Genomic DNA, 27841 nt, shown 5'->3' on the forward strand with positions numbered 1-27841 from the left:
CTTGCAAAGTAATTAATATATTCAAGCAAGAGGCTTTTGGATCAAACTCATAGTGTATGTTCAGTTTTTGTACTCGTGTCTAATGCGTAAAACAGTTTCAAAATTAGCATGTTATCTCATCCCAAAAAGTAAAAGTATATAGGACTGTAGACTCACCTTGTGTGCACTTGACAAATTCACAAGCAACAGTAGTCGAATTACAACGACCAAGTATGCAACCTAAATGTACAATTTATAGTTACATAAGTTTTTTCAAAAGACAGACTCACAGTTCAGTTGCCCTATTGCTCAGACCGACGTAATCGAATAGTAAAAGTCAACAAAGAAGTAAACTAGTCAAGCAAGTCAACAAAAAGTCAAACTTGGTCAAAGTGGTCAACCTAGGTCAAATACCTCATTAGGTCATTCCAATGTCATCAAAAAGTTAAACCAATGTCAACTTATAAGTTTCACACAGTCGTTTAGTCCAATAACGTTTACTAGTTTAACTATCGAACGTTCTTACGGAAGTCATGCAATCGGACAAAAATTGTTCACAAATAGCACATCAAACAATTATGAACAACTCTAGATCATTAGCAAATGTTATAATTTTCTAAAAAGACTAAGCACACTATCATACGGTTCCTAGAACTCACGTAGCATGCAACACATTCAAGAACAGTTTCTGTTTGCGCATCAGTTTTGTAAAAATTCTCATTTAATTTAGAAAATAGCAATTAATGAACGGCCAATTGGAGATGCCTCTAAACACTCCAAATTATCAGTGGTAAAATAATCAAAGAATTTAATATAGCTAATTTGTACAGTTTTGACCAACTTTCCGGACATTCTGATTTAGACAAAATTCAGACATTCGGTTTCGGCACGCATGCAAAACATAGAAAACAAAACATTCAGAGCTTGACATACAAACAAGATATAATGGGTAACATATAAAATACCACATACCAGAAGAAGAAAGTCCAATTCAACTCCTAATTCATGCTAGACATTTATCTGTGCAAAATAGACAGATTCATTCCCAATGAGGTAGTCGTTTTCGGGGTCGAATATAAAAATATATAGATTTATTTAGCACATGAAGTCTACATGAATTATCAAGTACTAATCATGAAATTTCCAGAAAACAAAATCTTGATCATCAAAAAGCATGTTAAATGGTCGTTTGGTCCATGAACATATTACTAGTCAACACGTTGTAGCACGAACATTTGAGTAATCATAAAACGACTTTTACAATTTTGTTTACTATGATATCCTAGTCCATTTTATGTGTTTTTCAATTATATATCCAACTAACATAAGTTCATAAGCCAATTCATTACACACAAATTGCAGTTTTCATTTTGTTGCATAATTATATACCAAAACTTCAAACGATCATAACTTAGGCTATATTAAACGAAATCATGCAATTAAAGCGAGCAAAATCAATAGTTTTTCTATAGATACCCATCTAAACACATTGAAAATACAGAAAACAAACTTATAAAACCATTAGCATAGCAATTGAGTTTGTTTTAAAACCCTAACACGCAATCCAGACAAAATAACGTCTAGTTACGTACACGATCGCGACCAATTGAGCAATAGAACATTAAAATCAACATAATAACAATAAAAAACAGATTTATATATCTACAGTTAGCAAATATACCTCAAACGATCAATCAAACGACAATACTAGATGTAGAACGATGCGTAGAACAACGTTTATGCTCAAGACTTTGTCTAATTTTTAGTTGACGATGGTGTGTGAGTGGTGTGTAGGTCGACGGCCAACAAGGGAGGGAGAAGAGGGAGATGTCGATCAACAATATGGCAAGAATGAGAGTCTGTAATCATTAATTGCTAATTATATCAAGTTAGACCCTAATTTAAAAGTCAACTAGATCATTAAGAGCCCAAATCACAAAATTAAGGGGGCTTGGGGGGTGGTTCGGCCGTTGGTCCATGGGAGAGAGTCCATGGGCTCGTTTAGCTTACTAGTGTACGTGCATTGGTCTGTTTCGGGTGTCGTTAACCGTATTGTGATTCCGGAATGTTAACCGATCGTTAAAACGCAACCCACCGGGTTTTATTCACTAAATACATAATAAATTAATTAAGTTTTTATTAAATGTAATAATTATTAAAAATAATTATTTTATCGAAAGTCAGACGTTTCGCAGTCTCGTGAGACCTCAGTTGCAGTTTTCAGATTCGTATCGTAATCTCAGTATTTCAAAACATGAAATAGGTTTTTCGGATAATATAATCATATATTAATTACGTTAGTTCATCATAAATTCAAGTATGCATTTAAATCAATTAAATACACAAATCGAAAGTAATCACCGCTAAATACTTAACGGATAGTTAACAAAGATTAACAGAAAAAGCTAGGGTATTACATATATATACGACTTAGGCTTAGGTAACCCTAATGGCCTATCAACATGAACGGCCCAACAGTCACATATGCTCATGTAACTGATTAGTTTTACGCATGTAATACATCTAGGTGTACAATATAATAATAAACATTATTCGCCCAACGACGGCTATACAAAATATGCATCAACAGAATTAAATTTGAAACTCAGTCCATTCATATAATTTTATCAGAGATTATATAATATTAACAAAGATATTTAAGTCAAAGTTAAAAAAAAAACATTAAAAAGTCAAAACAGGACAATTATCTTCGGACGGATGGAGTATATATATAGATGATTAGCTCAGTAAAAATTCAAGTTTTAGATCAATAAGCGACCGATATTCAGTTTCGGTTGTTATTATTCCAAAAGTCAACAAGTAACCTCCATTGTTTTTTGTGGACTTCTTCACGCATAACTCTTAATTGTTCGCGTTCTGGTTTAGTTGGGTCAAAGTGCATCTTTTTAAGTCTTTCCCTCCAGTTTCTTACCTTTTTTTCAAAAGATCTAAGGATTCACTTATCAGCATCTCCACTTGTCTACGAATATAAAATGTTAGTTGAGTAAAAAAAGATAATCAGTAACATCCAGATTTTTAACTATGTACCTTTAATAGAGCAAGCAAATCCCTCTTTTTTGATTTATATACTTTATACCAAGGTTTGTGAAGCGAACAATGCTTCCCACCCCTAGAAAAAAATGAAAGGACCCGTTCATATACATTATAAACGATTCACAATAGTTGATTACATTGCGAGGTATTTGACCTCTATATGATACATTTAACAAACATTGCATTCGTTTTTAAAAGACAAACTTTCTTTACATCGAAAATTGACAGGCATGCATACCATTTCATAATATCCACTATCCAATTATAAATTGATTTAATAATAATCTTTGATGAACTCAATGACTTGAATGCAACGTTCTTCGGAATATGCTATGAAAGACTCCAAGTAATATCTTTAAAATGAGCAAATGCACAGCGAGAAGATTTTTTTAACACCTGAGAATAAACATGCTTTAAAGTGTCAACCAAAAGGTTGGTGAGTTCATTAGTTTATCATAATCATTTATTTCCATCATTTTAATAGACCACAAGAATTTCATTTCCAGTTCTCATAAATATACGTCCCATGCATAGAGACAAAAATAATCATTCATATGGTGAACACCTGGTAACCGACATTAACTAGATACATATAAGAATATCCCCATCATTACGGGATCCTCCTTTGGACATGATTTAAATTTCGAAGTACTAAAGCATCCGGTACTTTGGATGGGGCTTGTTGGGCCCGATAGATCTATCTTTAGGATTCACGTCAATTAGGGTGTCTGTTCCCTAATTCTTAGATTACCAGACTAAAAAGGGCATATTCAGTTTAATAATCCAGCCATAGAATGTAGTTTCATTTACTTGTGTCTATTTCGTAAAACAGTTATAAAAACAGCGCATGTATTCTCAGTCCCAAAAATGTAATGAGTAAAAAGGGCAAATGAAACTCACACATATAAATATTGTAAAACAGTTAATAAAATATTTGCATGTATTCTCAGCCCAAAAATGTAAAGAGTAAAAGGGATTCAAATGAAACTCACGCATATAATTATTGTAAAACAGTTAATAAAATATTTGCATGTATTCTCAGCCCCAAAAATGTAAAGAGTAAAAGGGGAGCAAATGAAACTCACCATACTGTATTTCGTAGTAAAAATACATATAACGTCATTGAACAAGTGCAAGGTTGGCCTCGGATTCACGAACCTAAATTAATTATATATATATGTGTTGGTCAATATTTGTCTAACAAATTAGGTCAAGTCATAGTGTACCACAATCCTAATGCTCGAGACTAATATGCAAAAGTCAACAAAAGTAAATTTGACTCAAAATAATTTCCAAAAATCTATACATGATTAATATATAGTTTAAATATCGTCATTTTATATTTTTAAATATTTTTGAAAGATTTATTAGAGTAAATAATATAATTTATTTATTAATAAATAAAATTTTATATTAAATTTATATAATAAAATATACTTATATATATATTAAGTAATAAAATTTATGGGGTTCATTTAATATCATAAAGATAATATGATAGGTATTATTAAAGTAAGTTATTACACGTAGTAAAATATGTTTGTATCACATATTTATTTGATAAAATAATATCTATAATGATAGTAAGTAAAAGTGTATTATTTTGTAATAATAATTATTATTATAAAAATATCAATATTTATAATTACTAAGATGACATTATGATAAAACGATAATTCTAATTATGATAACTTTAATATTTACGATAATTTTTAATATTATCTTTAAAATAATAATTCTATTTAAAATAATAATAATAATGATACTTTATAGTAACAATGACATTTCTATTAAAATGATAATTTTTATAAAATGATAGTTTTAATACTAACGATACTTTTAATAATAATAGTAATGATAAAAATAATAAGAACGATAATTTTATCTAAATCAATATCTTATAATATTTTAATTTCATCATGATACTCTTACTCATTATTTCCTAATCGTTTCGTTTAATAGCTTTTAATCGTCTTTTATATCATGTTCATAATAATGATAATAATAGTAATCAAAATAATTAGGTGTTACAAATATTTGTTTTAATTACACTAATATTAATAATGATAGTTACTATAACATTATTAACGATAATACTAATAATTATCTTAATGATAATATAGTAATAATAATAATAACAATAACAATAACCATTTTTAAATAATGATATATATATTAATAATGATAATAATAATAATAATAATAATAATAATAATAATAATAATAATAATAATAATTGGATAATAATAATAATACTAATTATAACTTTAATGATAATAACGATAGTAATAATAAAAAAATAACAATTTTTAATGATAAATCCCTTTTATTGATAAAGATAATAATAATGATAATAATAATATAAAACTAAAACGACGATAATAATAATCATTTTTAATAAAAATATCGAAAATTCAATTGATTATAACTTCTAATCCGTTCATCGAAACCATTCGATATCTAAAGGAAAACTTCTTAATTTTTCGCTAGGTTTCCAAGGACATGCATATCTTATACCTTATCTCAACCGCAAGTGTAACTAATTCAAGATTCAACCTAACCTGTCTAAGGGCAATATCAAAAGTACAAGCATGCATAATCCTAAATACTCGAGCACTAGTCAGGGATACACTATTAGTATGTAAAAGTTAAATTATGAGTACTCACGTATCAATATTGAGATTCAATATTGCAGGAAAGGTACGTAGACGCAACGGAAATGATAAACACTATATTGACCTCACGAGCATACCCATGAACCATACTCAATCACCTCCATAGCTATAACCCATAATTTCCTTAATCCTATCCTACTCGAAAAACAATTTCGAAATCACTCGGACAGCACTCCGTCGTAATATTTTATGTATACTAATAATATCTTGAAATAATACGGAGTAAATATATATATGTAAATCGATTGAGAGAGTTTAGAGAAAAATATTTTCAAGTTTCTATGAAATAATGAAATCTATTGAATTCTATTTATAATAGATTTTTGAATTATTAAAGTGAATTATTAAAGTATGAATTATTAAAGTGAATTATTAAAGTATGAATTCTTAAAGTGAATTATTAAAGTATGAATTATTAAAGTGAATTATTAAAGTATGAATTATTAAAGTGAATTATTAAAGTTAAAGTAAAGTAAAAATAAAGTAAAGGTAAAGTTTAAGTATAGTGAAAGTATAAAAGTATGTACGTATAATACGCGTATAAATATATATAATATTAATTTAAATCGTTATATATATTCAATAAAACAAAATATAAATATCGTTATCTTTATCATACTAGTTAAGTAATGAGTTGTCAAAAGTGGTTCTAGATATTTATAAAAGTTATATACGTTTTAATAATAAAGTTCTTTTTAAACTGAAAACGTTTTTGTACGTTTGAAACTAAATAGATCAATCGAGTCTTTATGAGATTTAATCTTTCACTATCCTTTGTCTAGTTCTTAATGATTGTCAATTTGTTCTTATTTATAAATCACTTTACCATTTTTCGAATATTGTTAAAATGGAAAGATTTCTCAAATCAACGTGGGCCTTTCAACAGAGACTTGTAATCATAATTCAATATATCTGATAATTCAATCATTTGATCTTATCTTCTAATTCCATTGATAAATATTTTGAAACAGATACAATCATATAAAGTATTTAATCTAATATTGTGTTTACATTTCAAGTTATAATATATATACACATATACATATATAATCATATTCGTTTAATGGTTCGTGAATCGTTGGAATTTGGTCGAGGTTGAATGAATTTATGAACATAGTTTAAAATTCTTGAAATTTAACTTAACAAATATTGCTTATCGTGTCGGAAACATATAAAGATTAAAGTTTAAATTTGGTTGGAAATTTCCGGTGTCGGAAACATATAAAGATTAAAGTTTAAATTTGGTTGGAAATTTTCGGGTTGTCACAGTACCTACCCGTTAAAGAAATTTCGTCCCGAAATTTGAGTGGAAAGGTCGTGAATGATAATAAGTATGTTTTCATGATGCATACGGGCTGAAAATTAGAGTTTTATCATCAGCGAATAATTTGGATAAACAATCCATTTATATGAAGAGTACGAATGAAGCTAACATAGAAGAGTGAAATGAGTAAGTGTAGATTCATCTTATCATTTGACGTAGATATGATTGATTCCCAGATTTCAAGGGATTTGAAAAAAATCTTCTTAATAAGATTTGACTCTCCGGTAATCAAGGGAATTAGGATCCGCTTTAAATGCGATCATCCATTTTAATTGTTCTGTCAGAGATTTTCTTATAAATTCACCTCCTTCATTTCCTTACAACTCACACCTTCTGTTGATGCATTTTATGCAAGTCCCTAGACATCTACCCACGTCCATTGCAGGTACAACAGTTTACAGGCCACCATGATTGCTCGTTATTATCCTATCCGTGTTTGTATGTGGTTACAGGAACTGCAGGAACGAGATTTAGATATTTGACTATGTTAGACTTAGTCAGACGTACGAGTGAAGCCTCACTAGTACGGATGACAGGCTCATACACACGGTTGATGTTGAGCTAAGTCACAATTACAACCTAAATGAGAAGACACGAGTGAGTGATCACCCGTACGGCTGATGTAGCCAACTCGTATGTGTGATGAATGAATCGTATGGGTGAGTCAACAGCAGGGGTATATAAAGTCTTATGTTCTTCATTTTAGGTTAAGCCTCTCATTTGTTACACACACTCAGATCTAGTGAGCTCCTCCGATTCTCTCTCAGTCCAAATCACCCAAGTGGTGAATAATAGCTCTAGGTGTTGATCTAATCACACTTGATTTAGTTGTGATTTGACTAAATTAATCAAAAAAAACTTAACCTATTCACTAGAGGGTTTGATTCACTTATTTCGCCATTGTGTGAGTTAAATCTATTGATTTCTAAGTTCCTAGTCATGTTTCATCACCTTCTATTCTTTCCCCCTCAACTCATATTTTAAAGTATTCATCAATATGCTCCATCCAGTTCTGATTCTCGATATACTTCTAACTTTCATATCGGTCATTCTTCTTTTTCATCTACCGCCGAAAGAATCTATTTACTTCTACTATACTCTTGGGTTTATAGTGTTTCTAGTTCTCCCGTGTCTTTATATTGCTATATGCATCGATATATATGGTTTATAATTTCTGGTTTATCGTTGGGCTTTATATGTTCCTTTATTTTTTAAAGTCTCTGCTTCTGTCTTCTATAATCATTATCATTCACAGTTAATGCTCTATTTTATTTGCTGCAATTTATACCCCAATTTCTATTTCGGAGTTTTGTCCTTTCGTTTCTTCTTCTTGCGATTAAGCACCGCTTGTAATGGTCCGGAATTCACAGATATGAATTTCGGAATGAACATTGTTAATGTTCTGGGAAGGAAATTATGATGGCACGATCTTGACTTGTCAAATTACTAGAATACCTTGGAAAAGGCCAAATCATCAAGAAATATTTTCTTGATATTTTAGAGATTAAATAGAATACAAGAGTCGTATAACATGGCACATGATGATGTTATGATCTGTGAATCATCACGTTCCATTTAAAAACTCAGCATGACTTACTGTAATATAATCACATTGATCAAGTGTCATTATATTATACTAATTCATGCTTCAGTTCCCAACACTACTTCAAAATATTCCTATTTTAAACTTGAATGTTTCAGAATTTAGAAACTAAAATAGTTTCTTTTATGATGTAATACAGATAGCGCGAAGAGGTAAATGATTTCAAATAAGAAAAATTAAGAAAATATCTTCAGAAATATGGAGGATATTTATAATGAAAGATATGATGATATTTTAGAATTTCTAATATCAGAGGATGATGAAGAATATTGTCCGCAGGAGTTTAGAGTAAGGAGCAAGGTATTCGTTAATGACTTCAGTAGGTACTGAATCATTTGGATCCTTTGAAGTCAGGTTCAGTTTTTGTAATTTGTCCACAGCCTCCTTCCTACTTTGCTCAATCCGTTTTCTAATTCCAAAACTTCTCTTTTTCTGCGCTTTGCCAGCACACTTCATCATTATCATCCAGCTTTTACCATTTAAAGTTGTTTATAGTTTTTGCTGCTTCATATAGTTTTTCAGAAACTTCACATTTAAATTAAGTCCAGAAGATAGACGTTATATATACACAAATAACTGTTGGCGTAGACATGCTGCGAGATTTCAAAATACTGATTGCTAATTCCCAATGATTCGTATGGCAATTCTCATTACAAGATGCGAATGAGTAAATGATGGGGTTTCAATGAATAATTATAATGACTTTTTGGAGAGGCTAAAGTCAAAGGGTAATGAAGTTGTTGGTACATCTGCTAATAATGTGGTGGAATGTAAAAGGTTCCCTGGTAACGATGGTGTATATCTCAAGGTTATAATAAGGTTAGTCTGACTGAAAAGTCGAAGTTGACTTGCTGGAGCTGTGACAAAACTGGCTACTTTGAATAGGAGTCGCAAAGTTATTTTTGCTAATAAATGCCAAAGAATCTAACGTGAATACGTTATTTAAACTTTTACTTTGGTTTCAAGAGTTTTTCGGGTACATAACTGTGGGTAACATGTGGTTGGATCATCATCTCGATTGCTCATCATTCGAAGTGTCTTCAGAAATTTTCGAAGGGTTTGAACACAGATTGTAATCGTTAACATACATTTGATATTCTAACACATTTTTGAAGTCAAAATATAGCTTGTGAAAGATGTAAGGATCTAAGAGTGATGATTTTGGTCATATCTCAAGTTGAATTTTGAGATTTCAAAATCAGAATATGTAATTAAATTTTGAATGAGTATGGTTGTTTTGATTTCTATAAAAGAATGTATATTGTTGTAAAAGTATGGAGTATAATGGATGATTTGCTTAATCAGATTCAAAGAATGTAACATATTAATTGTGAATTTATATATCTCTCGGGTATTACCTACCCGTTAAAAAAAAATTTCACAATTAATATTTTGTACAAAAAAATTTTATTACAGTCTTTATGAAAATATATATATATATATATATATGTATATTTTCTTCAGATGTAACATAGATTTAATGAGTTAATGTTAAATTAAACTCATTTGATTTACGGTTGAAACTAGAATTGAATAATCCCTAAAGGCTTTAAAAAGTACATAACTTTTACGCAGTATTTCTTTAATGACATTGAAATTATGAATCAATACTTCGTTATTTGTTGATGTATGATGTTCGGTTCGTGGAATTCTTGTGAATTTTGCAAAGTACGAATGATGTTATCTGAAAAGTTTCGGGTACATCGATGATGAAAGTGTAAAATCAAATATATACTTGATTTATTATGAATTGGAATTTGTTGAATTGCGACAGAGATTGTAGTTAATACTGGTTAAGTTAGGGCCGAAGGACGTACATTATTGCATATTTGTAATATGAATTAACCGAGTAGTTAGGATTCACACACAATAGCTTAGCACGGAAAGATTTATTTCAAAATATATATATATATATATATATATATATATATATATATATATATATATATATATATATATATATATATATATATATATATATAATATACATATAATTTCTTCAGAGGGAATGAGTTAATTCTTCATAACTCGTTGATACAATATACACGTTATTGATTCGTAATGATGTCCACAGTGATTCTTGAACTGACGGAGTTTGTGATGTTATCGGTGTTGTTGATTCGGATGTTGACTGTACTGACGATGCTGGTAACGCTGACGGTACTGTTGATGCTGTTGGTAAAGCAAGTTTAGCTTGTTAATCACACACCATTTTTGTCAGGGTTTCTACTCTTCCTTCTATCATTTTGGTTCTCTTAACTGATTTATTGTTAGGGCTAGATTAGATAATCTCTAAGACTTTAGAGATTACATAATTGTCGTGGAATGTTTCTCCAATGAAGTTATGAATTAATACTTCGTCAGTTATTGTTGTTGGTACTCCTTGGTATCTATGGTGCGTATGACGTTGATGCTCGTGGGACAGATTGTGAAGTTGAGGTTTACGACGCGGTTGTGGTTGGAGGTGGTAATGGTACTGTTGGCGTTGATGATGGTGGTACTGGTTATGCTGCTGATGCTGCTGCTGGTGTTTGTAATCTCTGCACCATATTCTCCAAAGCCACTACCCGAGCGCGAAGCTCGTTGACTTCTTCTATTACACCGGGATGATTGTCGGTTCGGACGAGCGGATAAATAAAATCTAAAATTTGATGTAATATATAATCGTGACGAGATACTCTGGAAATGAGCGAGAAAACGGTGTTTCGAACAGGTTCGCCGGTAAGTGCTTCAGGTTCTTCGTCAAGAGGGCAATGTGGTGGATGGAAGGGATCACCTTCTTCTTGTCTCCAATGATTGAGGAGGCTACGTACCCATCCCCAATTCATCCAGAATATGTGATGACTGATTGGTTGATCTATTCCGGTCACACTGCTTTCGGAGCTTGAATGGGATTCCATTTCGGAATCTGAGTGACTTGAACTGATGACGAATTCCATTTCGTACGATTGGATAAAGGATTTTTTTTTGATATGAAATGATTTTGACTAATGGATGGTATTCTAATTACATAGAATATATATATATATATATATATATATATATATAGATCAAAAGATTTCGTAGATTACGGAGGACTTTGCGGGATATGTCAGGCAAAGTTTAAAGTAACAGATACAATAAGATATGATTTAGCAGATATGCTAAGATATGAATTTTTGTCTATACACTATTCATGCAATCAATGCAGCGAGACGTGTCTTAGACTAAAAATGATAAGCAGGTAATTTCCTGAGGATGATAAGTAGTTAATTTTCGACACAAAATGATAAGCAAAACTTTTGACATGCAGACACGGTCGAAGTCCAGACTCACTAATGCATCCTATCGACTTATCAGTTAGACACACTAATACAGACCTGGTTCGCTAAGACCACCACTCTGATACCAACTGAAAGGACCCGTTCATATACATTATAAGCGATTCACAATAGTTGATTACATTGCGAGGTATTTGACCTCTATATGATACATTTTACAAACATTGCATTCATTTTTAAAAGACAAACTTTCTTTACATCGAAAATTGACAGGCATGCATACCATTTCATAATATCCACTATCCAACTATAAATTGATTTAATAATAATCTTTGATAAACTCAATGACTCGAATGCAACGTTCTTCGAAATATGCTATGAAAGACTCCAAGTAATATCTTTAAAATGAGCAAATGCACAGCGGAAGATTTCTTTAACACATGAGAATAAACATGCTTTAAAGTGTCAACCAAAAGGTTGGTGAGTTCATTAGTTTATCATAATCATTTATTTCCATCATTTTAATAGACCACAAGAATTTCATTTCCAGTTCTCATAAATATACGTCCCATGCATAGAGACAAAAATAATCATTCATATGGTGAACACCTGGTAACCGACATTAACTAGATACATATAAGAATATCCCCATCATTCCGGGATCCTCCTTCGGACATGATTTAAATTTTGAAGTACTAAAGCATCCGGTACTTTGGATGGGGCTTGTTGGGCCGATAGATCTATCTTTAGGATTCGCGTCAATTAGGGTGTCTGTTCTCTAATTCTTAGATTACCAGACTAAAAAGGGGCATATTCGGTTTAATAATCCAGCCATAGAATGTAGTTTCATTTACTTGTATCTATTTCGTAAAACAGTTATAAAAACAGCGCATGTATTCTCAGTCCCAAAAATGTAATGAGTAAAAAGGGCAAATGAAACTCACACATATAAATATTGTAAAACAGTTAATAAAATATTTGCATGTATTCTCAGCCCAAAAATGTAAAGAGTAAAAGGGATTCAAATGAAACTCACGCATATAATTATTGTAAAACAGTTAATAAAATATTTGCATGTATTCTCAGCCCCAAAAATGTAAAGAGTAAAAGGGGAGCAAATGAAACTCACCATACTGTATTTCGTAGTAAAAATACATATAACGTCATTGAACAAGTGCAAGGTTGGCCTCGGATTCACGAACCTAAATTAATTATATATATATATATATGTGTTGGTCAATATTTGTCTAACAAATTAGGTCAAGTCATAGTGTACCACAATCCTAATGCTCGAGACTAATATGCAAAAGTCAACAAAAGTAAATTTGACTCAAAATAATTTCCAAAAATCTATACATGATTAATATATAGTTTAAATATCGTCATTTTATATTTTTAAATATTTTTAAAAGATTTATTAGAGTAAATAATATAATTTATTTATTAATAAATAAAATTTTATATTAAATTTATATAATAAAATATACTTTTATATATATTAAGTAATAAAATTTATAGGGTTCATTTAATATCATAAAGATAATATGATAGGTATTATTAAAGTAAGTTATTACACGTAGTAAAATATGTTTGTATCACATATTTATTTGATAAAATAATATCTATAATGATAGTAAGTAAAAGTGTATTATTTTGTAATAATAATTATTATTATAAAAATATCAATATTTATAATTACTAAGATGACATTATGATAAAACGATAATTCTAATTATGATAACTTTAATATTTACGATAATTTTTAATATTATCTTTAAAATAATAATTCTATTTAAAATAATAATAATAATGATATTTTATAGTAACAATGACATTTCTATTAAAATGATATTTTTTGTAAAATGATAGTTTTAATACTAACGATACTTTTAATAATAATAGTAATGATAAAAATAATAAGAACGATAATTTTATCTAAATCAATATCTTATAATATTTTAATTTCATCATGATACTCTTACTCATTATTTCCTAATCGTTTCATTTAATAGCTTTTAATCGTCTTTTATATCGTGTTCATAATAATGATAATAATAGTAATCAAAATAATTAGGTGTTACAAATATTTGTTTTAATTACACTAATATTAATAATGATAGTTACTATAACATTATTAACGATAATACTAATAATTATCTTAATGATAATATAGTAATAATAATAATAACAATAACAATAACCATTTTTAAATAATGATATATATATTAATAATGATAATAATAATAATAATACTAATAATAATAATAATAATAATAATAATAATAATTGGATAATAATAATAATACTAATTATAACTTTAATGATAATAACGATAGTAATAATAAAAAAAAATAACAATTTTTAATGATAAATCCCTTTTATTGATAAAGATAATAATAATGATAATAATAATATAAAACTAAAACGACGATAATAATAATCATTTTTAATAAAAATATCGAAAATTCAATTGATTATAACTTCTAATCCGTTCATCGAAACCATTCGATATCTAAAGGAAAAGTTCTTAATTTTTTGCTAGGTTTCCAAGGACATGCATATCTTATACCTTATCTCAACCGCAAGTGTAACTAATTCAAGATTCAACCTAACCTGTCTAAGGGCAATATCAAAAGTACAAGCATGCATAATCCTAAATACTCGAGCACTAGTCAGGGATACACTATTAGTATGTAAAAGTTAAATTATGAGTACTCACGTATCAATATTGAGATTCAATATTGCAGGAAAGGTACGTAGACGCAACGGAAATGATAAACACTATATTGACCTCACGAGCATACCCATGAACCATATTCAATCACCTCCATAGCTATAACCCATAATTTCCTTAATCCTATCCTACTCGAAAAACAATTTCGAAATCACTCGGACAGCACTCCGTCGTAATATTTTATGTATACTAATAATATCTTGAAATAATACGGAGTAAATATATATATGTAAATCGATTGAGAGAGTTTAGAGAAAAATATTTTCAAGTTTCTATGAAATAATGAAATCTATTGAATTCTATTTATAATAGATTTTTGAATTATTAAAGTGAATTATTAAAGTATGAATTATTAAAGTGAATTATTAAAGTATGAATTCTTAAAGTGAATTATTAAAGTATGAATTATTAAAGTGAATTATTAAAGTATGAATTATTAAAGTAAATTATTAAAGTTAAAGTAAAGTAAAAATAAAGTAAAGGTAAAGTTTAAGTATAGTGAAAGTATAAAACTATGTACGTATAATACGCGTATAAATATATAATATTAATTTAAATCGTTATATATATTCAATAAAATAAAATATAAATATCGTTATCTTTATCATACTAGTTAAGTAATGAGTTGTCAAAAGTGATTCTAGATATTTATAAAAGTTATATACGTTTTAATAATAAAGTTCTTTTTAAACTGAAAACGTTTTTGTACGTTTGAAACTAAATAGATCAATCGAGTCTTTATGAGATTCAATCTTCCACTATCCTTTGTCTAGTTCTCAATGATTGTCAATTTGTTCTTATTTATAATTCACTTTACCATTTTTCGAATATTGTTAAAATGGAAAAATTTCTCAAATCAACGTGGGCCTTTCAACAGAGACTTGTAATCATAATTCAATATATCCGATAATTCAATCATTTGATCTTATCTTCTAATTCCATTGATAAACATTTTGAAACAGATACAATCATATAAAGTATTTAATCTAATATTTTGTTTACGTTTCAAGTTATAATATATATATACATATACATATATAATCATATTCGTTTAATGGTTCGTGAATCGTTGGAATTTGGTCGAGGTTGAATGAATGTATGAACATAGTTTAAAATTCTTGAAATTTAACTTAACAAATATTGCTTATCGTGTCGGAAACATATAAAGATTAAAGTTTAAATTTGGTTGGAAATTTCCGGGTTGTCACAAAAAACAGGTAGTCCAAATTCATTTTGTAAGATAATTGTTTGCTCTGATTCTTTTCGTTCCCACATGTCTTTCATACCTGTTGGTCCTCTCAGTCTATGGCGTTGAGTTCCTGCTGAAAGACAGAACATGAATTACTTTTTATATGTTGTAATCAAATTCGTGGTCATATGGGTACACCATCTCTGTATTATGCATACCGATGTCATCATTGATATCACCATTTCGTTCATCATATCTGTATTAGCAGTTTCACTTTTGTGTATATAAGTAATAGGCCCCGTTATACCGTCATATTAAAACAAACATACTGCAGTAACACAATAGCATTACATATTCTCATTATCCTATCATTCATGGTTGTGATATCTGTACAAAAACAAGAAAACTAATAGAGTTGATTCATGGCCATGATAACCCAACGATATGATTAAAATGACCCTTATGTTAAACCGTCCTATTAATTATATTTTTTCAGTACACTTGGTTAAAATGCAAATTATAACTGTACGACTAAATAAAAGGGTCCTATTAATAAAATTAATTAATGGCCATGAAAATCAGATGATATCATTAATAGGACCCCTATATCAAAGCGTCCTATTAATATAATGAATTCATGGCCATGATAATTCGATGATATGAGTTATATGACCCTTATATTAAACCGTCATATTAATTCCATTTTTAGGACCCTTCGTTAAAAATTAAAATTCTACTAGCGTGACTCATGGCCATGAAAACATGATGATACGCCATTTTTGATGGTACTTGACGAAAGGTCATAACAAGTGTTTTTTTTTTTTTTTTTTTTAGACCCTAATTTTTGAGGGTCCTAGAGAAAGAGTCATATAGAACTATTTTTATTGTAGTGAGTTTAGTCTTGTTATTGTTGCTCTGTTTATTCTTTGTATGGCTTGTTGGTCTTGTTTTGGTGCACAATGCCTGGTTGTTGGGCTGTTTCATGTAGCCTTGATTGTATTGTTTGATCATTAATGAATTTACCAGGTAAAAACCCTTTACGCAAAAAATAGATCTAGCGACCTAGTTAAGTTACATATTGAGTAAGATCGTACACGTCTGGTTGATTACATCCCTAAATCTAATTGAAAATTAACTATCAAGTTTCAACTCTAGCCAATATTGCACAAACTTTAAACTGACTCGAATATACAATCTATGTGGATGATACATAGTATGAGTATCACTACTCACAACATTAATTCAATACATTCTGATTATTTTCAACTTGAACAATGGTACATATAAAGTTCACACAATTAGGTAGTTAGTAAAATGGACCAGTCAAAATCAAAATTCAAGTTTATTTATCTCTCATCTCTCTCTCTACTTATTCCGTAGGTTCAAGTCATTTTGTGGATGTACTTGTGTAAAAAATTTAGTGGACAAATCATGTCTCTTTCAATTTCATATTCACTAAGTCCAAATGATGCTATTAAGACCATGAGTTACCTCAATGGGTTTTTACGGTGACGGTGACGTGGAGTGAGGTTTTGCACTTTTTGAAAGAGGGAGAAAAATCTGACTGTAACGTGACAATGTTAAATTTGATGGGTGTGTTAGACCAGGAGATACGGGGCATTAAAAACACCCATTTGTCTTATTTGGCGAAATTTAACGCCTCGTAACGCCTGTTACGGACGTCAAATTTAATGAAACTGGAGCGTTAAATTTAACGAAACAGAAACAATTACATAATTAAAATTCTTAAACAAAGAAATTACATAAATTAAAAATATATAAACTAAAAATCATTCACGGGTGATGAAATTAAGTATTTGTAAATGGTTATAACTTGATTTAAACAAATGATTAAAAAAAATATAGCTGTTAATATTCGTTAAAAAATTGATATTTGGCCAACCAATCATGCGTCGACACATGGCAAACTCACGCCAATTTTCCTCCGTTTCAAATAAAACTCACGCCTCGCTTCCGTCAAATTTAACGCCCCATAACCAGTATTACGAGACGTTAAATCTCGCCATGTCGGACAAAGGGCATTAAAAATGTCCCGTAGCTCATTGTCTAAAGTTTGGAGTATTTTACTACAAAACGCTTATGTTGTACTGTATTTATTTGTTTCAAGAAAAGAATATCTGCTTACTTCAAATCTCTAATAATTTTCATAATCAATCTCAAAGCATCTTGATTGACATGTTAACACCCATAATTATACCAAAAAGTAATTATTTATTTATCAACGACATATTGACATATTTATCTATATCTATCTATATAGTCTAATAAACCTCTAAAATGATGATGTCATCATTAAGTTTAATTTTTATAATGATGATGTCATAATTATTAATTAATTTAATTTAAAAATTAATACAAAATGTTTTATAAAAGGAAATATTAATCTCTCAATTTTATTTTTCTAAAAAAATTTACAAGACATTATTATTAATTATTATTATTATTATTATTATTAATTATTATTATTATTATTATTAAAAATATAAATATAAATACTCAAATTTGAGCGAACTTTATGTTTGTAAAATCAACGACAAGTTTCTTAGTAGTAATCTGTGGTTCCACGGGGCAATAAACTAAATGACTTTAACATTTACATTCACTTAGTACGTAAAACATAAATAAACCCGTGTTTTCACGGGTCATTTCACTAGTTATATACTATACTACATATCTAACACGAAAGAACACGACATCATTAAAAATTGAATTAATTAAATATGAATATGAATTGCTGGACATTTAATATAGTTTAAGTATCTATTGTGTTTTTTTTAATAATCAAATCAAAATCAAATATACATATACATATATACTAAATAAGTAATACAGATGAACTTTCTATCTTAATAACTTGTTGGTCAATCAGTTTGTTTTTATCTTTACAAACTGAATTATTTACATGGAATTAACGAATTAACCTAAAATGTTTGAACAATATTTACAATTGTATTAAACATTAGGGGGTAGTTTGAAAATAATCTTTACAAAAGTTGGAAATCAGCTTGAATTAATAATAGTGACCTTTTATCTCAACTTTGTCTTTTGTCTTCCATTACACTCTCAGATCCAGGTTAGTTAGTCACTCTTCCCTACATTCCCTCTTTTTTTATTCTTTATTTTTTATATTTATTTTCCTAAATTCTTCATCCCAACTACATCTCAATAATGAGCTTATGCTCATATAATCTCTGATTAGCTTAGTTCTCTCTCACCCCATTTGTGCCGCTTACTATGTTCAGTACAGATTCAATCTTGACGTTTTTTGCTTATCATTTTCTTTAAAAGAAGTTAGAATCTTTCTTAGGTTTCAATTTACTCTTTAAGTTTATGCTTTCAAGGGTTAAGTTTCTTTGAGTACTAATTGTGCCCACCAGGTGTTTGTTAAAAGTCCCCTGTGAGTTTACCTTGATTCTAATTTATGCTATATGTTTTATATGAATGTGACTATTGAACATATATACTATGAAAGTGTAACACAATTGTTTATTTTTGACATTTGGGTGTAACCATTTAAGAATTGTTGGTTGCAGGTGTGTTAAAATTGTTTGATGTTATGTTATATATCTGATTATTATATAACATAATGGAAGAAATACAGTCTCAATCGGAACACTATAGATCTTCATCTTCTTCAGCTAGTAGTCCTGCTAGTAGAGTACCATCTAGTAATTTCTTTTACTTAAGAAAACCAGGTGCATTAAGACAACCTATTTCGTATGAAGATTCACCTGATTGGGAAGATAATAATGCACATGTTGAAGTTAGGGTTGAAGATGAGGGTGGTGACTCCATTAACACCGCCACTACTCCAATTTCACCGTCACTTTCAAAGATTAATAGCGGATCGATGACATCACCACCGTTGCCGGAAGGTGCAGTTGTGGCACGAAAGATTGCAGGGGCTACAATTGTGTGGAAGGATTTAACAGTTACTATAAAGGGTAAACGAAAATACTCTGATCAAGTGATTAAAAGTTCAAACGGTTATGCTTTACCTGGTACAATGACAGTAATCATGGGCCCCGGAAAATCAGGGAAATCTACTCTATTGAGGGCCCTTGCTGGTATGTTGTACTATATGTTTTATTACTTGTACAATGAAGAACTTTTAGTTGTGGATTATAAAAGATTATTGTTCTTTCTTAGGAAGGTTGGATGATTCCGCAAAAACGTACGGTGAAGTATTTGTCAATGGAGCGAAGTCGACATTGCAGTACGGATCCTATGTAGGTCATCATGATTTGTTAGTAAATGATCATATATTACCATTTTGCTTGTTTGTTAAATGCACATATCAGAGTTATTGATTAAAAGGTATTCAATTCTACTGAAAATGCTACATTAGTAACCTGATTGATTTACAATTTTGATCATTTATCTTGAAAGTTATGAAGTTGTAATAGATACAAACTTTCGAACGCGAGCTAATGCAATGCAACTTTAGTAAAATGAAGATATGCTAAAATATGTTTACCTTTATAAGAAATGTTGTTTTCATTTGAGGAAATTTGTTAAAAGATATAAAGAAGTCTAGTAAAACTGAATTATAATATGTGAAATTTAAGTGGCGTAGTTGAAAGTTAATGAAATTGGATTATATATTACGGCTCTAGTATTGAGTCGGCAACAAGCGTCGATTTATTGGCGACTTGACTGATTCTTATAGCCTAAATTAATTTCAGGCATGATTTAAAAACCCATGAAAATTTGATTTTACCATTTTCATGGCGTCTCAATTTTATTTTAACTTTTTAAAATCTTTTAACCTACTTATTGGCCGGAGGTCCATTTGGAAGCAATCTCTAGAGGGATGACTTTCTCTACTTTTGAGAGTGTTTTTCACTCTGGGTGGAGAAATGACTTGTCTTTATTCTCGGATAGGGGAAGGATTGTCTACATCTCACCTCCTCATACACCACTTATGTGGCATTGGGTTTTGTTGTTTGTTGTTGTGATAATTAAGTATATTTTTTTTGTAAGATAGGTTTTTTTGTGACCGTGTAATGTTTGAAGATGGTAAACTATTCTTTTTGGCATTTATAGGGATTTGTTGAGAGAAAAAACACGCTTATCGGTTCATTAACGGTTCGCGAGTTTCTTTACTACTCGGCATTACTTGAGCTTCCGGGATTCTTTTATCAAAAGAAGAGTGTTGTAGAAGATGCTATTCACGCCATGTCGTTAGGTGGCTATGCAAATAAACTCATAGGCGGCCATTGTTATATGAAGGGCCTTCCTAGTGGTGAAAGAAGGCGTGTTAGCATAGCTCGAGAGCTCGTTATGAGACCACAAGTCTTATTTATAGATGAGCCTTTGTACCATCTTGATAGGTATTTTTTTTATTATTATTATTTTTTTTTTCTTTTTGTCCTTATTGATACATAGCAAGACAATGTTTTTGCTTTTAATTAACAAAAGAAATAATTTTGTTTTTTCAGTGTTTCTGCACTTTTGATGATGGTGACATTGAAGAAGCTTGCGAGTACTGGTTGCACCTTAATATTCACCATTTACCAAAGTAGCACTGAAGTGTTTGGCCTTTATGACCGAATTTGTCTTTTATCAAATGGGAACACGCTATTTTTTGGAGAAACGTTGGCTTGTTTGCAGGTAATTAATTAACCTAATTCTATGCGTTTTCAATGGTTAGTAATTTTTTAAATATTTAAGAGGTGTTTGGATGTGCTTTATGATATTTAAATATGTGATATTGAATAATCAGAGTCAATTAATAAGTTGTTTTAAAGCTGGCTGAAGAAGATAGAGTATTTTTTCATATGCCTTTACTACTTTTCGTGTTCGACAGATCTCATTAGTTAGGGGGACATAATAGATAAAATGGCTAAAAATGAAAATAAAGTTGAAAAAAACATTATCTTTAATGGTAGTAATAAAAATGAAATTTAACACATTATATCATATGTGCTACTAAACATGAACATGTTTTTTATGATGATGCAGCACTTCTCAAATGCAGGATTCCCTTGCCCAATTATGCAAAGTCCATCTGATCATTTTCTTCGTGCAATTAACACAGATTTTGACCGCATTATTGCCATGTGCAAAACCTGGCAGGTAAATTATTACCATATTTTGTTTATATATTGTCATTAATGTTGCTTAATTATTTTGTTACTATATACTTTATGTTTACCAGTAATTTATATCTCGATATGCATCGAACAGGATGACAATGGAGATTTTTCAAATGTTAATATGGACACCGCTGTAGCTATCCGTACCCTTGAAGAAACGTATAGATCTTCAGCTGATGCATCAGCTGTTCAGACTATGATACATAGGCTTACTGAAAGGGTAAATATTATTTCAAGATTGTATTTTTATTCTCTATGTATGTTAATGTTAACAGATTAAGGTGAACATTGTTTTTCTATAAAATGTTTTTTTTTTTTGGTCACAGGAAGGTCCCACTCTTAAAAGCAAGGGAAAGGCAAGTAGTGCTACACGGGTTGCAGTGCTGACGTGGCGATCGTTGTTGATTATGTCACGAGAGTGGAAATATTATTGGCTTCGATTAATATTATGCTTGCTCCTTTCTCTATGTATTGGCACCGCTTTTTCCGGTTTAGGACATTCGTTGTCTTCTGTTGCGGTGAGTTACATGTCTTTTATGTTCATCATACATCATAAGGCAGTTCACACTAAAAGTCGATCAACTTGTTTTTATCCAAAATAAAAACCAAGTTTATAAAAAGTAGTCAAGTACTACGTACATTTAAAAAGTAGTCAAGTTGACTAAAGAATGTTTAATGTGTTTTTATTAATTATCTGATTTGAATGTTTAATGGTTTGTTGCTGGCACTAAGCCCCTTTCTTGACATAAATGTGTACCAAAATTGGTTACTTTTTTATGCTATTAACAATGCATGATGTCACAACCATTCTATTTGCAAAATAATTTCAATGTTTAAGTTGTTAATCTTGTTGTTTGATTGTAGACAAGAGTTGCAGCTATATTTGTGTTTGTATCTTTTGCATCACTCCTAAGCATTGTTGGCGTACCTGCACAATTAAAGGAGGTCAAGGTAATCATTATCATTACAAAACAAATTTACATAAATTTGTATTATCAAAGTACGGTATATAAAGCGTTTTTTTTTCCCTTCTTTTTTAACTAACTGAAGTACTTGCATGTTTAATGAAGGTGTTTGCTTGTGAGGATTCTAATCAACATTCAGGATCAGTAGTTTTCCTATTGGGACAACTTTTCGCTAGCTTACCTTTTTTGTTTCTAATATCGATTTCATCGAGTTTGGTTTTCTATTTTCTCGTGGGACTTCGTACCGATTTCAGTTTTATGATGTATTTCGTGCTCAACTTCTTTATGTGCCTATTGGTTAACGAAGGTATGGTGCTTATTGTTGCCATTGTTTTGCAAGATATGTTTTGGAGTATCTCAATGCTCGTGTTCATGCATGTGAGTTTTCTTTTCTCCACTTAATTAATGATAGTTTGCCAAATGTTTAAAATACCCTTTAATACTAGTACATGGACAAAGTTTTTGTACCAAAATTAGTAGAACTTGTAATTGCAATGCTAATTATGACACGCTGCGAATTTCTTTACATCCCTTAAAGAAAATTAAGTCTCAATTATTATTATTATTATCATTATCTTAAAAAGTAAAAAAAAAAAGTGGAGAATTATTGTATCTAATGTTTTTATGTTGTTTTATCGTAGCTGGTGATGATGCTTTCTGCTGGCTATTTTCGGATTCGAAGTGCTTTGCCTGGACCTGTATGGATGTACCCTGTATCCTACATTGCATTTCACACATACTCAATACAGGCAAGTTTGTATGATATCATTGCATTATCTCCATTTTTGGAAAAAAAATCAATATGAAAATTTAGACTCCAAGAGTTGTGGGTGTTCATAAAGTTTGTATCTATCTTGGATATTAATTAGATTGTTTAAGTTTGTGTTTTTAGGCAACTTTGTATGATATCATTAGCATTAACCATCACAAGATAGCCCAGTGGTTGGGGCCATGAGTTCCTTGCAAAAGGTCTCAGGTTCAAATCCTGGCTAGGATGAATATTTGTGGTGGCCAGGGAAGGGTTGCAAACAGCCAGGGAGTAATCCTGCTGGGCTGCATACATCAGAGTATGAGGTCGGATTACTTACCTTCCCGGGTAGCCCGAACATGGGAAACCTTCTACCTTTTACCTTTCTATCTCCATTTATTTTGTTAAAATCAATATCAATACTAACATATAAAATTTACACACAAAAAGTTGTGGGTGTTCAAAAAAGTTGAATCTTGGAATTTAATTAGATTTTATGAATTTGTGTTTTTAGGAAGTTTGTATGATATCATAGCATCATCTCCATATCTTTTTGTTAAAATCAATATGAAAATTTAGACACAAAAGGTTGTGGGTGTCATAAAGTTTGAGTCTTGATTAATTAAATTGTTAAGTTTTCGTTCTTAGGTATTAAATTTGTATTTTTAGGCAAGTTTGTATGATATCATAGCATTATCTCACTTTTTTTCATTAAAATATAAAAATTTATACACGAAAGGTTGTGTGTGTTCATAAAGTTTGAATCTTGACATTAATAAAGTTGTTAAATTTGTGTTTGCAGGCAAGTTTGTATGATATCATAGCATTATCTCCATTTTTTTGTTGTAGTCAACATGAAAATTAAAATTTAGACTCATTAGGTTGTGGATGTTCATAAAGTTTGAATCTTGGATATTAATTAAATTGTTAAATCTGTGTTATTAGGAAAGTTTGTATGATATTCCAGCGTTATCTCCATATTTTTGCTATAATCAATACGAAAGTATATGAAAATTTAGACGGGTGTAAATAAAGTTTGAATCTTGGAAATTATCTTAATTGTTAAATTTTTGTTTTTAGGGTCTCTTGGAGAATGAGTACCTTGGAACATCGTTTGCAGTGGGACAAGTTAGGACGATAACAGGGTACCAAGCTCTTCATAACGTATACGATGTTTCTCCATATTCTAATTCAAAATGGAAAAATCTATTGATCCTTTCACTGATGGCTATTGGGTTTCGGGTTATTGTGTTTTTCTTGCTACATATTTTCGTGAAGAAGAATTCGTCTTTATTTAGATTCCTATGTTGTAAATTCAAGATAAATGACCGACGATGAATGTATATTATGCACTTTCTTGCCTAATTGGGCTTTTGTAATATGATTCCTCCATTTGTTATCAAAAAATGATTTTTGTAGGAAATTGCTGGCATCATTGTCTCTGTTTTCGGTTATTTTTGTTCACATTTTGGCCCATTAATCTCACGAATCAGCATTTGAATTTTGTAGTAATTGATTGAACGTTATATGGGGGATGATTCTCACACACACTTTTTTGATCCTCACACACCTATTTTAACCTTTTACTGTTCTAATAATACTCAATTGGTGTGTGAAGATCAAAAAAGTGTGTGTGAGAATCATCCCCCATGAAGATTAGATGGGAAATGATTTATGGATTTTATTATTCAAATATTGGAGTACAAAGAAACATTCTGATATACAATTAAATTTCAGAGAAATAGGATACAAATTTATTGCCAAATGAAATATATGACACTTTTAGACACCAATAGTACAATTACAACAATAAGAACAAAGTTTTTGAAGCTAACATTTGCTAAGATATGACACTTTTAAACACTAATACAATTTAATACAACAATGCCAATGTCGGTCAAGTCGAATGTTGGGAGCTCCAATTATATTTTGAATTGCAATGTATTTGAGTCGAACATTGGGAGCTCTAATTATATTTTGAATTGAAATGTATTAGGTAAACACGTTAAGGGATTATGGAATTGACGATTTTATTTTTGTGTGGCTTCTTTCATTCACAACCATCATGTCGTGAATTCGAGCCGAACAAAACTATTGATCAAATATATCTCATTAAATAAGTTAACAATTCAAGATTATAATAAATATAGTACTACAAATTGTAGCAAAAGGTTTAATTTGGCGGTGAAACCCTGACACCGTGTGCCGTAGCACCTATACCACCCACCCCGTAAGGGCTAAGTATACCGTCTAAAACTCCTCCCCCCAATACCCAACAGTTGGCGCAGGTCAGATTCGAACCTGCACCCCATATTTGGCAAGGGGTATACAACTGCGGGCCCGGGGTTCATGGGAGCCGGGTACCATTCAACCAATTGGTCGTTGGTTAGTACTACAAATTGTAGATTCCACAATATGTATTTATTCACACACACACACACACACACACACACACACACACACACACACACACACACACACACATATATATATATATATATATATATATATATATATATATATATATATATATAGTGGTAGGATCAAGAGGGAAGTAACCATTCGGGGGGAAGCGGAGGGAAGCAAAAACTTTTTTTTTTTTCTTTTCGTTTTTTGAAAAAACTTTGTTCACGAACATTATAGATGAGATGAAAATATGAACATTTAGTAGAGACACTTTGTGATAAATGTTTTTATTTTGGCGGAAAAACGCTCGAAGAAGTAATATATAACAATTATCGTGTTTTTCGAGCGTATTTTGAGGTTTTAGCTATTGGGTTTTAGATATTAGGGTTTAGATATTAGGGTTTATAGGGTTTAGATATTAGGGTTTAGAAATTTAGGGTTTAGGGTTTAGATTTAGGGTTTAGATTTAGGATTTAGATTGAGTTTTTAACACGAACGGTTTAGAGTTTAGGGTTCCATAAGCCCAAAACACCAAACCCTAAACCCTAAACTCTAAATCGGGCTAAATTTTACTTCACAAAACATGAAAAAAAAAACGTTCATATTCTTCACGAACAATATTATCTTGAATGTTATTTTTGTCGATCGTTTTTCCGCCTAAATAATAACATTCATCACGAAGTATCTCTTCTAAATGTTCATATTTTCGTGTGATCTTGATGCCGGAAAAAAAAAAATTTCAAAAAAAACGAAAAAAAAAAAATTTTTGCTTCCCCCCAATTGGTTACTTCACCATTGATCCTGCCCCTATATATATATATATATATATATATATATATATATATATATATATAGGGGCAGGATCAATGGGGAAGTAACCAATCGGGGGGAAGCGGGGGGAAGCACAAAAAAAAAATTTCGTTTTTTTTGGAATTTTTTTTTTCCGGCATCAAGATCACACGAAAATATGAACATTTAGAAGAGACACTTCGTGATGAATGTCATTATTTAGGCGGGAAAACGATCGACAAAAATAACATTCAAGATAATATTGTTCGTGAAGAATATGAACGTCTTTTTTCATGTTTTGTGAAGTAAAATTTAGCCCGATTTAGAGTTTAGGGTTTAGGGTTTGGTGTTTTGGGTTTATTCCATAAACCCAAAACACCAAACCCTAAACCCTAAACCCTAAACTCTAAAACGTTCGTGTTAAAAACTCAATCTAAATCCTAAATCTAAACCCTAAACCCTAAATTTCTAAACCCTAATATCTAAACCCTATAAACCCTTATATCTAAACCCTAATATCTAAACCCCAATAGCCAAAACTTCAACATATGCTCGAAAAACACGATAATTGTTATATATTACTTCTTCGAGCGTTTTTCCGCCAAAATAAAAACATTTATCACAAAGTGTCTCTACTAAATGTTCATATTTTCATCTCATCTGTAATGTTCGTGAACAAAGTTTTTTCAAAAAACGAAAAAAAAAGTTTTTGCTTCCCCCGCTTCCCCCCGAATGGTTACTTCCTTCTTGATCCTACCCCTATATATATATATATATATATATATATATATATATATATATTATTTATGTGTGAAATACATTTCAATTGAATATATAATAATACTGCCGAGAATAGGTAATAGAATGAAACTAGTGAAATGACCCGTGGAATCACGGGTTTGATTTGATGAAATGGTTTAATGATATGTTTTAGGTATTAAATAAATGTAAATGCTAAAGGCATTTAGTTTAAAGACCCGTATAACCACAGATTCT

General features: G+C 30.3%; 1 protein-coding gene across 2 annotated transcripts; it reads left to right on the plus strand.

The window, feature by feature from the left end:
- The first annotated feature begins 18894 nt into the window (after positions 1-18894).
- On the plus strand, positions 18895-25034 carry LOC139876655 (ABC transporter G family member 3). Of its 2 annotated transcripts, none has more exons than XM_071864013.1 (12): positions 18895-18912; positions 19373-19906; positions 19989-20068; positions 20886-21172; positions 21281-21452; positions 21804-21917; positions 22029-22157; positions 22264-22455; positions 22802-22888; positions 23008-23280; positions 23544-23651; positions 24731-25034. In XM_071864013.1, the coding sequence occupies exons 2-12, from the start codon at positions 19426-19428 to the stop codon at positions 24986-24988; spliced, it is 2181 nt and encodes a 726-aa protein (XP_071720114.1). In that variant the 5' UTR covers positions 18895-18912; positions 19373-19425; the 3' UTR covers positions 24989-25034. The 2 variants fall into 2 exon arrangements, with proteins under 2 accessions (XP_071720114.1, XP_071720115.1); XM_071864014.1 differs by lacking the exon at positions 18895-18912 and adding an exon at positions 19191-19236.
- The last annotated feature ends 2807 nt before the right edge of the window (positions 25035-27841 follow it).

Source organism: Rutidosis leptorrhynchoides, chromosome 11 (genome assembly GCF_046630445.1).
Source record: "Rutidosis leptorrhynchoides isolate AG116_Rl617_1_P2 chromosome 11, CSIRO_AGI_Rlap_v1, whole genome shotgun sequence".
NCBI classification, from domain to species: domain Eukaryota; kingdom Viridiplantae; phylum Streptophyta; class Magnoliopsida; order Asterales; family Asteraceae; genus Rutidosis; species Rutidosis leptorrhynchoides.